The 13,150-nt window shown below is 49.3% G+C and overlaps 1 protein-coding gene across 3 annotated transcripts in view; it reads left to right on the plus strand.

The window, feature by feature from the left end:
* znf704 (zinc finger protein 704) overlaps window positions 1–13,150 on the plus strand; it is a 28,659-nt gene extending 15,509 nt beyond the window's left edge. The window contains exons 3-9 of one of the 3 annotated variants that reach the window (XM_061820698.1): window positions 7,991–8,094; window positions 8,315–8,583; window positions 9,086–9,186; window positions 9,258–9,540; window positions 9,628–9,777; window positions 10,443–10,534; window positions 10,629–13,150. In XM_061820698.1, the coding sequence (XP_061676682.1) occupies window positions 7,991–8,094; window positions 8,315–8,583; window positions 9,086–9,186; window positions 9,258–9,540; window positions 9,628–9,777; window positions 10,443–10,534; window positions 10,629–10,743 (1,114 nt within the window). In that variant the 3' untranslated portion in view covers window positions 10,744–13,150. The remainder of the gene's footprint in view (window positions 1–7,990; window positions 8,095–8,314; window positions 8,584–9,085; window positions 9,187–9,257; window positions 9,541–9,627; window positions 9,778–10,442; window positions 10,535–10,628) is intronic. The other 2 variants (XM_061820705.1, XM_061820713.1) reach the window with 2 other exon arrangements.

Raw genomic sequence — 13,150 nt, forward strand, 5'->3', positions numbered from 1 at the left:
CGCGTCTCCCCCGCCGCGCTCTCCCACACGTGCTCGCTTGTAATTATTTATACAAACGTGTCAATCGGAATGATTAATAGTGTCATCGCAAACACCCCCCCCCCCCCCATATTGTTAGGCTGACAAATTGTTGCATCCCGGACATAATCCGCGTTTAAATGCATACTTTTTCTTTGCGTGTCGTGCCGCGTTGTGACGTGACCGTTTCCGATCCGGTGTGTAACGTGCGCTACTTTTCGTCGGAACGGCCGGTCTACGTACCTGTAAACATCACATGATTGGTCACGGTGGAGGTCGGTCATTTTGTCTGTTTGTACCAAACACAGACCTGAACCAGGTGTTAGTCTACACCACCGCTAGGGCATCGCAGACAACAATGAAATCTGTGCTCTGTTTATTGCCGGCCAGAGCCATGTCTATGGCAGATTTTCACCATTTGCATCCGGTCCTTGTTCCTCGACCTTTGCGCACAGGCAACGTCCTGTTTGTGTTTGGTCGGAAATTTTGTCCAAAGTTGGGGGAAAATGCCCGTCTTTCGCTAACTCCAAAAAGTGATTAGCTTAGCTAGCCCAGAAACGATTGTTGACCAACTCGCCGTGCTCAAAGGGATCCGAGCGGAGGATTTGCGGATGAGTAAAGGTGAATAACGGCACATAAAGTGAGACTCAAATGAGAGGGACGAGGCGGAGGGGCGTCGCTCACGGAGGTACCGAGTCAAAGGCCTTTCGCCGCACTTGACGCGGATTCTTTGCCCTAACGGGAGGCGACGGCACCCGCTGATGGGTCAGTTTATAACGCCCTCCATCAAATCCATCACCGCGGTCAGCGCCTTCAGCAAACACACACACGTACATATTTGGAAGTGTAATTGGGAAATGGGGTCCGCTTCGTCCAGGGCTGCGACGTACAGCCGAGGTTGAAAATCGAGGGCGGCAGCGATAAAAGGTTTTGCGTGTGCACGTGTGTGTTTGTGTGCGCGCGGGCGCGTGCGTGCGGCTTAATCGGCGGGTCGTGGCGCCGAAAGCGCATCACCGCGGACAGCCGCATGCCGCATTGGTCACCCCCGGTGTGACGCGTAGCTAAGCCGAGGCTCACTGATGCGCAGAAATGTCCATTACGCGAAGGAATGTGTCCAAATTTACCTCCAAATATGACACTTGAGTAGTTTTCATGATTTTTCCAAAAAAAAAAAAAATTTAAAACCAGGTCTTCATTACTGAGTGAAATTGATGACAGTTTTGTCAAAAATGTACCTGGTTGTACTGTAATATTTCATCCGATGTCTCTAATGTAAAAAAAAAAAATGAGACATTGTTCTAAAACACTGAGAAGTTGAATACATGAAAAATGAACTTTGGTTAGGAATATGTTGTCTTTAAAGGAAACAGACAAAATGTCAACAAAAGTTTGGATCCGCAACAGCGCCATCTGTGCAAACTACGTGTTTTGTTTGTCGTGTCATGACGAAGAACTTTTTACAGACTGCTCCAAAAAGAGAAAAAATAACCGCAGTGGATTCACACATTGCCGTAAATGCAAATTTAGCAAGTACGGGATGGCGCGACATCATTTTTCATCTGTTTACATAAGCATAAAACCTCCCGTTCGCGTCTTTGCCAGTCATTCTTTAACATCGAGCCACGGCGGACAAAGGACGATATGAAGCGGGAGTGCGGGGGCCGGGGGGTGGGGTGGGGGAGTGGGGGGTGTGCGCACTTCCTCTCGTATTTACCTACGGAGCCGAGCACGTTTAGCCTCTTCGTTTACTCGCTCCGCTGAGCATCTTCTCTTTGTTTAGCTCGCCGCCGCCGCGTATGGATCGAGCGTGCCTCGTCCTAAATGAAAACCGGTTTACGGCATTAGGCGGGCGTATTGGTTGGGAGGGGGGGTGGGGGGCGTTTATTTACTGATCTGCCCGAAAGGTCGACGCGATTGTCATCGCCTCTCCCTTTGTTTGATGTGCCTCGTCCGAAACGGCGTCCAGGGGAAATTTCAACGCCGCTTGATTGTTTTTATCATCACCTGCTGCTCCGATGGACAAAAATGACGCCCCCCCCCCCTCCATCGTGTGTAGTTATGGCAGAGGCAAGCCGCCATGTAAGACATCCAACACGCCACATGTAGGACATCCACGTGTCTTTATTTGGCCCGTAGGAGGTAAAACGAAGGCACCCCAATGCATCGTGGATATGTAGGGCACACACAAGCGCACACCGCGGCAGTCGTGTGCGCGTTATGTCAATCATCTCAAGGTGAAGCACAACGAAGAGAGCAGATGATCATTTCCCCCCTACCTGGCGTGCTCAAGGGGTCTCCTTTATGTGCTGAAGTGAGTTTGCGTTCTGCGCATCAAACTGTCGCACGCATCCACACGTAAATTTGCCATCCCTGTCACTTCCTTCCAACGCACGAACATGCACTAGCATATTTTTGCATACATATCGATTCGATTTCGGTGCTGATCCATTCATAAAAATGGGCCACAGCGTCATACGCGACGATCCAAAACAACAAAAAAAGGCCCCCGAAGGCTGTGTGAAATTCGGTAGGCGTGTCCCATCACGAGCAGAGCTCGAAAATAAGTCTCAAGAAGCCGTGACGGAGCAGAAACTGGAAGTCAGCCACTTTGGGGTGTTTTGGCGTCCCGTGCAGCTAAACAAGCTAACCCAAGGAGACGCTCGACATCTTCATTTTATCTATTCGTCTTTTGTCGCACGGAGCCCCGAGACGTCCGCCGCGAGAGGCAGAAACGGGACAAAAAGCGAGGCTAACGTGCGCGTGACACACTTTCTGCCGATTTGCGCCGGCGTCGCCGTCGGCCGGCAGTCGCGCTCGTTTTGGCAGGCGGCCCTCGCGCGCGTACGCACTCGCGAGTTCTTTGGCGCGGCGCCCAGCTAATGCGCGCCACACCCTGTTGCACTCATTGGAGGCGAGCGTTACGTCGAACGGAACCGCTAAGTGTTGTTTACGCGGTCTCTTCGTAGGAATGTTCTTTAATATTCAACGCGGCGTAACGGCCAAATCGGCAACGGTTTTGTTTACCTCGATTAAAGTCTACGAAAGGGAAACTCCGGAAGTCAGGAGTCACGAGGACGTCGCGGAACGTCCGCCGTGGCTGCGGGCCAGCGCATATGTTATGACTGCAACCATGACGCAAGTCTTTGATTGTTGTGTGTCTCCTGGAACAGATGTGCCCCCAGGAAATATCCCGATCCGGTTCGAATACAAAGACCCTTTATTTCGCCGCAACTTTTTCTTGTACGCGCAAACCAAAAAAAAAAGTGGCGTATTATCGGAAACGAGGCATCTCGTGATCGGATCGTTAGTGTGAAGTACTTTGTACGGGGGGAAAAGGGAGTATCGGGTGTCAAACTTTGCAGACTAGTACTGTCATCCCTCGCTGTATTGCAGTTGACTTTGTGTGCTCTCCGTCTTCCGGTGATTTTTTTGAAATTGTGCAATATTAGAGAAATGTAGGAGGAAAGGGTGCGGACATCCAAACTTTGGGATCATTTGACGCAATGATCTTCATCTATCGGTGGCCCGACACGACCTCGGACGGCGGAAACGCGGTCGCTGGCGTCCACGTGCGGCGCCGACTTCGGCCCCGCAGCTGCCGGCCGCACCTGTTTACAACCTGGCGCGCGCCCCCACGCTTGTCACCCAATTCCTCACAGGAAGTCCAACAGACGCAGCTTTTCGCGATCAATGTGATGCTAAAACAAAGACTGCGCAATATGTATTTAAAACGAGCACATGACCTTGCCTTAAAGGTCATGTGCTTGTTTACTGTATGTTTTTTTTTTTTTTGTAAGGTTAAACATTAGAGTGCTATTTTTCATATCGAGTAAACACATTTATTTATACATCTTTATTTGGGTTATGCGGGGAGACTGAAATGGATGATTCAAAAATAGGGAGTTCTTTTCCAACCCCCCCCCCCCCCCCCCCCCCCGTAAAGCACAGGAAGTAGGCGTCATAGCCGAGCGGCTGTAATGAAGGCGTAGACCCCCTTTCGGCCTCCCACCGCAGCCGAAGAAGAGGCTGGGCCGCGTGGGCGGGAATGTCGGCGAGATGCGGGGAAGAAGACAGTCGGGCTCGCCAACCGTAGGGGTGAGCGGCGCTTTGCGTTTTGTGTTTCTGGGGTCATTCCTGTAATCCAGCACGGCGGTCAGTGGCCTTCATTACCGATGATTGATCACCGTGAGGCCGACTTGGAAACCAAAGACACCTGGATTTCTTTTCCCGGCTGTTTGCGTGCACTGAGGGTGACCTCGCGAAGTTTAGTTGGGGCCAGTTTCAAGGGAGGTGGGGGGGGACACATCAGGAATGTTCCATTTTGTTTTTTATACGGGGTAGCTAAATACCAGGGCTAAGCCAGTTTCCACGCAGCGGGACACTCAAGGATACTAGTCACAAGGATTCGTACATGCGACTGTCAACATTCAAGTGACAATTCTCCCTCGGCCAATCAACGATCAGCGGCGTGTTTGGTTCCACCCTCCGCAGAGTTCATAATGAAAACGGCAAAAAACTGCGCAGGAAGCTGATCCAAGCTTCGATTTCTTGGTGGAAATGCTTTGAAAACGACATTTTAACGAACAACAGACTTTACAGGCTCATTTGTTGCTCAGCAGTTCCTCAACCGCATTATTTTTGAGTTGGAAAAAGGACATGTTGAACTTTACTTTCGAAAATAATCCCCTCACGCCGTTTTGAATATAAATTTGAAAACATGATATTGAAGCTTCCCACGTTCATTTGCTCATTTTTAAGTCAGTGATCAACTTGGGTGCTCACTTGCTGCTGGTCAGAATATCAATTTTTAGAGCCAGCAGAAACATTTTCCCGCCAATATGGCATGATATGATATATATGTTTATACATACATATTAATTTCAGAGTAGTTCCATACTTTGTATTTAATATAATTTTTAAAAAAAAATGATGAGTCTGTGAAGGTTTTCCATGTTAGATCCTCATTTTTCAATCACTGGTCTAATTTTTTTTTCCCCCATCGTGGTCACTTGTTACCCGGCATAGTTTCTCAAGCACATTTTTTTTCCTATTATTTTTAAAATCAATTCTGTACTCTGGCGACACGGTGGTTCAGCTGGAAAACGTTGGCCTCACAGTTCTGAGGTGGCGGGTTCGATCCCTATGTGGAGTTTGCATGTTCTCCCCGCGCCTGCGTGGGTTTCCTCCGGGTGGGCGCGCCGGTTTCCTCCCACATCCCAAAAAGATGCAACATTAATTGGACACTTTCAATTGACCCGTGGTGTGAGTGTGATTGGTTGTTTGTCTCCATGTGCCCTGCGATTGGCTGGCAACCAGTTCAGGGCGTACCCCGCATCCTGCCCGCTGACAGCTGGGATAGGCTCCAGCACTCCCGCAATTCTCGTGAGGATAAGCGGCAAAGAAAATGTATCGATGGAATTCTGTACTCTGTATTCAATGTCTATGACAGATTAGGATATTGTGTTGCTGATTTTTAAACGCAGACACGTGTACACGTGTGTGCACGTATCATAAAGTGACTCACTTCAGTGGCGGCCATCTGGGTGTGCAACTGGTGTAAATTACCCCCAAATCATGCGCGCACCCCCCCCACCCCCCCTTTCCACAGTGGCATCCAATCTCATCACGTCTTTGCGTCCTTGACACATGAGCTCGCGTCGCGTCGCCGAGGGGCAAACACGGGGCCGTGATACGTGACGCGAACGTACAGCGGACGGGCGCGCGCGGGGGGGCGCTCAACACCCACTTTCGAAACAAAAAAGAAAATCGCATTTTCCTTTTTCACCGCCGTCACACTCGCACGTCGTTTTGTTTGGAATGCAGCAGTCGTGGCGCGCTCGCACACGCATCGACCTCCCATCCAGAACCTCCTTTGAACATTCTTTGCTCGCATCTTTAAGTGTACGAGGGAGGGTGGCGAAAGTCTGAAGAAAAAAAAAAAAAAAGAGAGAGAGACAAAGGTCAAGGAAAAGATACGCCGCAAAACTTCTCAATCTTATTTCGTGTGGAGAAAAATATCGCTGTCATTATTTGAACTCTTTTGACTTATTTTTCAGAGACAAGAATACTTCTTTTAAGAATATTATTAATCAATTCGTTTTAGCTCCATCCATCCATCCATTTTCTTTGCCGCTTATCCTCACGAGGGTCGTGGGGAGTGCTGGAGCCTATCCCAGCTGTCAACGGGCAGGGGGCGGGGTACACCCTGAAATGGTCGCCATCCAATCGCAGGGCACATGCAAACTCCACACAGGCGGCTCCGGGATTGAACCCGGAACCTCGGAACTGTGAGGTCAAAGCTTTCCAGCCGAGGCACCGTGCCGCCCATCTTATTTCTCGCGGAGACAAATATTACTGTAATTATTATTATTTTTTCAGAGACAAAAATACTTGTTTTAAGAATATTATTATGACAATTCATCTTTGCTCCATTTTTTTTTCAGTTTTTCCATGTACTTGAGGGAGGTTTTTTTTTTATTTGAACATTTTTTTGCTAGTTTTGAGAAGGATTCCCCCCCCAGTTAGAAGAAGAGATGCGAAGCGTGAAGTGGAAAGAGGAGTTAAGAGGGGAGGACACAAAGGGGGAGAGTAGAGGGAGGAGAGAAAAGGAGGATGGTAGAGAATGCAAGAAAGGAGGAGGAGAGGGAGAGATGAAAGAATGGAGGGAAACAGAGGGAGGAGAAGAGACTGAAAACAGTAATAAAGGAAAAAGGTAAGGTAGTTGCCGGCGTGGAAAAAGGGGGAGTGCGGAGGAGCTAAAAGAGGAGACAAGAGGAAGAGAGTAAATACGGGAAGAGAGGAGGAGAGAATGGAGGACAATAAGCAAGGTGGAGGCGTGAGGAGAGGAGGAGGGTGGAGATGGGTGAAGAGGAGGAGAGGAAGAAGATAGTCAGGGAGGTAAGCGAAGAGGAAGGAAGAGGCAGGCTGTCGGAGGGCAAGGGGGAAGAAAGGAGGAGCGGAAAAAGAGGAGGAGACCAAAGGGGGGAGGTAGGGAAAAAAACTAGAGGAGAGGAAGAAGACAGGAGGTGCTAACGGAGAGGAAAAGGTAAACCCACGTCATCTGCAAGCGACCAAAAGCCACCCCCAAAAAATACCTGTGATTCCAAAACCCTTTGAACAATGTACTTCCTTGACGCCAATGACTACATTCCCATTAGTCATCTAACGGCACGTTTGAGCGTGACAGAAGGAGCCCGGTAGTAAGCAAAATGTGAACCAAGGATAGGTGCGGGGGGGCGGGGGGGTGGGGGGGGGGGTCACTTTCTACAGACAGGAGACAAACAAGGGAGAGACAAAAGGAGGACATGAAAGGACAGGAAAGAAAAGTCCAACAAAGGCATCCATTAGCTGCCGTGTAATTGATTTTTCTGTCCTCCCCCCACCCACACATAATTGATGTTGACGATGATGTCATTACACGCCACACATCAATCAAACTGCTGAGCACCTTTACACACAAAACATCCTCCTCTTCCACTTCCTGGTCACCTTGGGGGGGGGGGGGGGGGGGAGACACCGTCACGTGACTCTCACGTCCCCACGGCGACAGCAAGCGATCGGCAACGGCGCGACGCGCGCGTTAGCCGACCCCCGGTTAGGACGTGATGAACGAGCGGCGGGAGCCGGCGTCCGAGTGCGTAATTAACGACGGCGCGCCCGGAGGATCGCGGAGTCGACGCTGACGTGCGCGCAAGCAATCATCTCGGCTAACTCAAAATTCAAATCGCGCAAAGTCCCCCAGAGGTCCCGAAATCGCTTGTTTACAAGTGGAAGACGCGCGTAATTCCCGCTAGCTCACCGGCGGCTCGTCGTAAATGCTAAATGAGCTCCTCTTCGGAGGCTAACCGTTTCACTCGGTTGTCCGCATCAGGGATATGTCTAAATATGGATTGACATTTTAGCCACTTAGCACGTTAGCATTTTAGCTGCTAATTTACTTCGATAATGATCTTTTTTTTTTTTTGTCCTACAGGCGGTCGGAGGAGGAAGTGGACATGGACAAGGTGACGGCAGCCATGGTCCTCACCAGCCTCTCCACCAGCCCGCTGGTCAGGAGTCCCCCCGTCAAAGTCAGCGGTAAGTTAGCCTTTGCTAACCGAAACAGTAGCATCAGTTGAGCGGTCTCAAGGAAGCGCAACAGGAGTCGACCATCTCAGGAGTTTGGGGTACTATCGCAGGTTGGAAACAAGACCTCTGTGCAGTATTATTTTACGTTACGTTAGCATCGTTAGCGATAATGTTGTGTTGCTAACCAAAACAGCAGCGAAAAAATGAAGTTTTTCCTCCTGCTCTTCAGACGGCCTGACCGGCTCATGGAAGGAGAACGGCTCAGGGGGTCCCTTCACTCCGTCCAGCAACAGCTCATCGGGTGGCTACTGGAGTTGGTCGGCGCCCAGCGACCACTCCAATCCGTCCACGCCGTCGCCGCCCCTCTCGGCAGACAGCTTCAAGCCCTTCCGGGTTCCCGGCGGGGCGCCCCCCGGCGCTGGGCTGGAGGACCCCAGCCTGGAGGAGACGGACGGCAGCAGCCTCCTCTTTGACGAGCCGATACCGCGCAAGCGCAAGGTGGGCGGGGATCGGTGGTCGTGACAGCCACGTTACCGGCCCGGCATGCGAACAACAATGTTAAGCTAACCAGCTAAAAACAGTAAATAACGGAATTTTTGTTGAAGTTATCTTTAAGTCGTCAAGTAAGCGGTTTATCCGTAAGGTGAGGTCACCACCTAGAAAAGGTGATGAAAACAGTTTGGGTTCGAGTTAACTTTACTTTACGACACTTGAACTAAGTTAGCTAAAATGCTAACGTGCTAACTGGCTACGTTAAAGTGTCATAAACATTTTGCTCTGTGATTGATTTAGCTGTTCGGTCTTTTTGTTACATTTGCCACGCAACATGCCGACGACGAGGCTAACAAGTAAAAACACGAGACTAAACGAGTTTGTCACTGAAGTCTCATCGACCGGTTCATCTTCCAAAAATGCGATTTCTTAATATTAGCCTAGCCTAGCTTAGCTTACCAGTTAGCTTGCGGCGCTCACGCGGCTACTCCGCATTATGTTTGCGCAGAACTCCATGAAGGTGATGTTCAAGTGCCTGTGGAAGAACTGCGGCAAAGTCCTGAGCACCGCCGCCGGTATCCAGAGGCACATTCGCACCATCCATCTGGGGTATGCACCCGCTTCCTGTTTGGTGAGATCATTTCCTGTTTGCTCATTTTTTTTTTAAACTCCTGTTCCAGGCGAAGCTGCGACTCCGACTGCAGTGACGGCGAGGAGGACTTCTACTACACGGAGATCAAGCTCAACACGGACGCCGCGGGCGAGGGCCTGAGCGGCATGTCGCCCGCGTCGCCCTCCGTCCTGGCCCCGCCTCCGCCGCCGCCCCAGCCGGACGCCCACGGGCCGCTTCCGCCGCCCTTGCCGCCGCCCTGCACCAAGGAGCCTCACTCCGGCAGCGCCACGCCGCTCAGCCGCTCTGCACCCAGCGCGCTCTACCTCATCCACGCCGACCACGCCTATCAGGTTAGGGATGCCCCACGCCCACAAAAAAAAAAAGCTTGCTGCTTTTTTACGGGTGCCCCGTTTTGACGGTGTGACCGCCGCCCTTAGGCCACGGCCCCGGTGTCCATCCCGTCGAACGGCGCCGCCAACCTGGCGGCCTCGTACAGCTTCACGCCCACCAACGGGTCGGGCTTCAGCATCTCCTGGCAGTCGCCGCCCGTCACCTTCACCGGGAACACGGTCGGGCAACACACACGTGTGCGCACAAACACACACTAGCACCACTTACACTGTCACACCAACATAAACATCAATGCACACAATATGCACACGAATATCAACGCGCTCACACAAACAACCGCGGGGCTGGGCGAGGATCCCGCGAGCGTCACAATGGCGAGCGGTGTGACAGGAAGTGGCGGGTGAGCGAGCGCAAACGAAAACTGAGTCCGCCCAACAAAGCATCCATTCGTCCATTTTCTTAGCCGCTTATCCTCACGAGGGCCGCGGGGAGCGCTGGAGTGTATCCCAGCTGTCAACGGGCGGTAGGCGGGGTTACAGCCTGAACTGGTCACCAGCCAATCACGGGGCACATAGAGACAGTCGTACTCGCAATCGCACCTCGGGGCAATTTAGAGTGTCCAATTCATGAATGTTTGTGAGATGTGGGAGGAAACCGGACTGCCCACCCGGAGAAAACCCACGCAGGCACTGGGGAGAAAATGCAAACTTCACATAAGTGGATCTGGGATCGAACCCGGGACCTCAAAACTGTGAAGCCAAACACTCCTAGTTTTTTTTTTTTTTTCATCTAAAACTCGAAGTATCTGCCACAAAATGGCCCGCGGGCCGCCAGTTTGAGACCACCGCCTCGGCGCCGTTTTGTGGTTGGCCGCAATGTTGAGCGTGTGCGCCCCCCGCAGGTGTCGCCCAGCAAGAGCCAGGGCTTCGCCGAGCAGCGTTCCCAAACCATCGCCGTCCTCTCGTCGCCGCCCAGAGCCACGGCCGCCCTCAGGTACCGTCCGCTCGCTTCTCTCTGCTCCAAAAACATGACAAAAAGTATCTTCGGTGATATTTTGATGATGATTTTTTTTTTTTTTTTTTTGCAGTCGTAAAGTGCGCGGCGAAGGCAAGAAGTGTCGCAAAGTGTACGGGATGGAGAACCGCGACATGTGGTGCACCGCCTGCCGCTGGAAGAAGGCCTGCCAGAGATTTACCGACTAGCTCAAAATGGGGGAGGGGCCTCGTTCTGCATGCGTTCTCTCTTCACATCCAAAAAACGGCAACTGTCCGACAAGCTCCGCCTCCGCCCCCACCCCAACGCCAACATCCCTCCGTTCCAGCAGGTGGCGCCAACCGAGGACGTTCCCCCGTCGTTCCCTCTTTTGTGGGGAAAGTGCAGCTAAAAAAAAACTGTGAAGAAAAATAGACACAATTATGGGGGTCGGTTGGTTTCTTTCTTTTTCCAACGTTGCTTTTTGTGTTTTTGTAAAGTTTTCAAAACAGGAAAAAAAAAACGCAACTTTGGATTTGTGGAATTTTTTTGAGCACGGAGGAACATCATGACGTCGTCATCTCGTTTTATGTTTTTTTTTTTCAAGATCCAACATCGCCCCCTTCGTTTTTTTGGACGTCACTCGTGAAGAAAAATGTCCCCCAAAAATGAACTTTTTTGGGTGGGGGCGGGGGACAAATTAGACAAACATTGGCACATTTTTGTCTTTTTAGCAAAGTTTGACTTTTTTTTTTTCAAAACTAGATCTGGAGCAACGACATCATCATTTTTTTCTTTCCTTCTTTTACATCTTTAATTTTATTTTAATGGACATAACGTTTATCGCCAGCACAATGTCCGACTTTTGCAAACGGAGCCACGAAACATTCCGGAAAGACCTCGGAAACGACCCGACAGTCAAACAAACTTTCACGAGCATTTCGAAGAAAAATTCCGGCAACCGGCGGATCAACAAGGTGACGTCATCTCTTCTTTTACGTTTTTACCAATTTTTTTTTTCCCGAAAGTTTATCGCCAGCGTCGCATCGAAGAAATGTCCGAAAAGACCAAAATTTGGCTTCACGCTCTTCATCTCTTATTTTGTCGTTTTATAACTTTTATTTCAGAGAAAATGGGAACATTTTGGAAAACAAACTTGGGAAGTTGGAATTGAATATATTTTTTTTTTTTTATCAGGTATTGAATGGAAAAAAAAAAAAAAAATCCCAAAGTCATTTTCAACTTTTTTTGTTCATCTCACGTGAAAACTTTGCAACCAAAAATTCATTCCGTCTGTTCGAGTTTCGTGACCGCGTTTACGCTCGTTGCTTCTCGGACGGAAACCGCGAACGACAGCCGAAAACGCCGCAAGTAACTTCCTGTAAAAAGTACCGCGGTCCTCCTCCGAAAAACATTATTTTTTGTTTGCGCATTTTGACGCTGGCATGCAACGCAAAGGAGGAGCGCCTCAACCCAAACGCGCGGCACTTCCGTTTTTATTAATATTTGTAGACGGGGGAAAAAAAAAAACGGGAAAAACTTTGGAGGTTTCCTAGCTTGCTAGAAAAAAAGCACTTAATTGATTAGGTTACTGTTTTCGCTTTTTTATTATGATTATTATTTAGATGAAGCTGTATTTTGTTTTCCATTTTTGCTCGTTGGTGGCGAAATATCGTGAAGCCCAAAACATTTGTACATTTTTTTTTTTTTTTTTTTTTGCGTTACGCCACGAAAACGTCTCACTCAGTATTTGTCGTACGGCTCTTCGGGCGGACGCCGGTTTTTAAAATCGCTTACAATCAATAAAAATAGTAAAAATATTTGGGCTCCTTCAGTGCAATTTTGTCAAAAAATAAATACATAAAAATGTGGGCGGCAGTATAGTTGGAGAGATCTATTTTTCAACAAATGTCAGGATTTAACAAAAATTATTAAAGCGGATTTTGTTTGGATTTCAAAGCCTTCCATTAATAGCTATCCTATATCATATTTGAAGATATATATATTTTTTTGTTTTCATGTTCTTGCGAGCTTGATTGACAGCTCAAAGGCGGACCCGGTTAAACGTCAGCGGGCTTAAACCGGGCCCTGGTGCTACGTCGGCCGCTAACCAGCTAGCAGCTCAAATCCGATTCCGCCATCTCGTTAAGATGGAGGTGCTATTCCCGCCGTTGGCTGCCATCTTTTTATAAATTGTAGAATGGGAAAATACAAAAACACCTGACTCAAAATCTATCGAGTGCACCCAGCTCGACGTGACCTCCCCCAAGTGCGAAAGATACCGTTTTGAAATCATCTCTGTTAATTGAAATATTGAAATGCTAAACTTTGTGGACGTCAGAGACAATGCGGTCAAATGCCCGATCGCGAATTTTGTTGCTTTGTAGCTAGCTTACAGGCTACCTAATGAACGTAGACGCGCGTACGATCATTTGTTTTTGCGACATTTTCTCATTTTGATCAGACTCTGCGCTAGACTGAAAAAAATGAATGCAGCTCGCGTTAGCTAAACGTGTTAACTTTTCATATGCTCCAAACGAGCGTCCAAAATCTCAAGACCAGCTCATCAACTGTCATGCTAGTTTTACGAAAATGAGGCCAATTTCCGGGCTAGCTTATTTGTTGAAAATATTTTCA

Source organism: Syngnathoides biaculeatus, chromosome 1 (assembly GCF_019802595.1).
Source record: "Syngnathoides biaculeatus isolate LvHL_M chromosome 1, ASM1980259v1, whole genome shotgun sequence".
NCBI classification, from domain to species: Eukaryota; Metazoa; Chordata; class Actinopteri; order Syngnathiformes; family Syngnathidae; genus Syngnathoides; species Syngnathoides biaculeatus.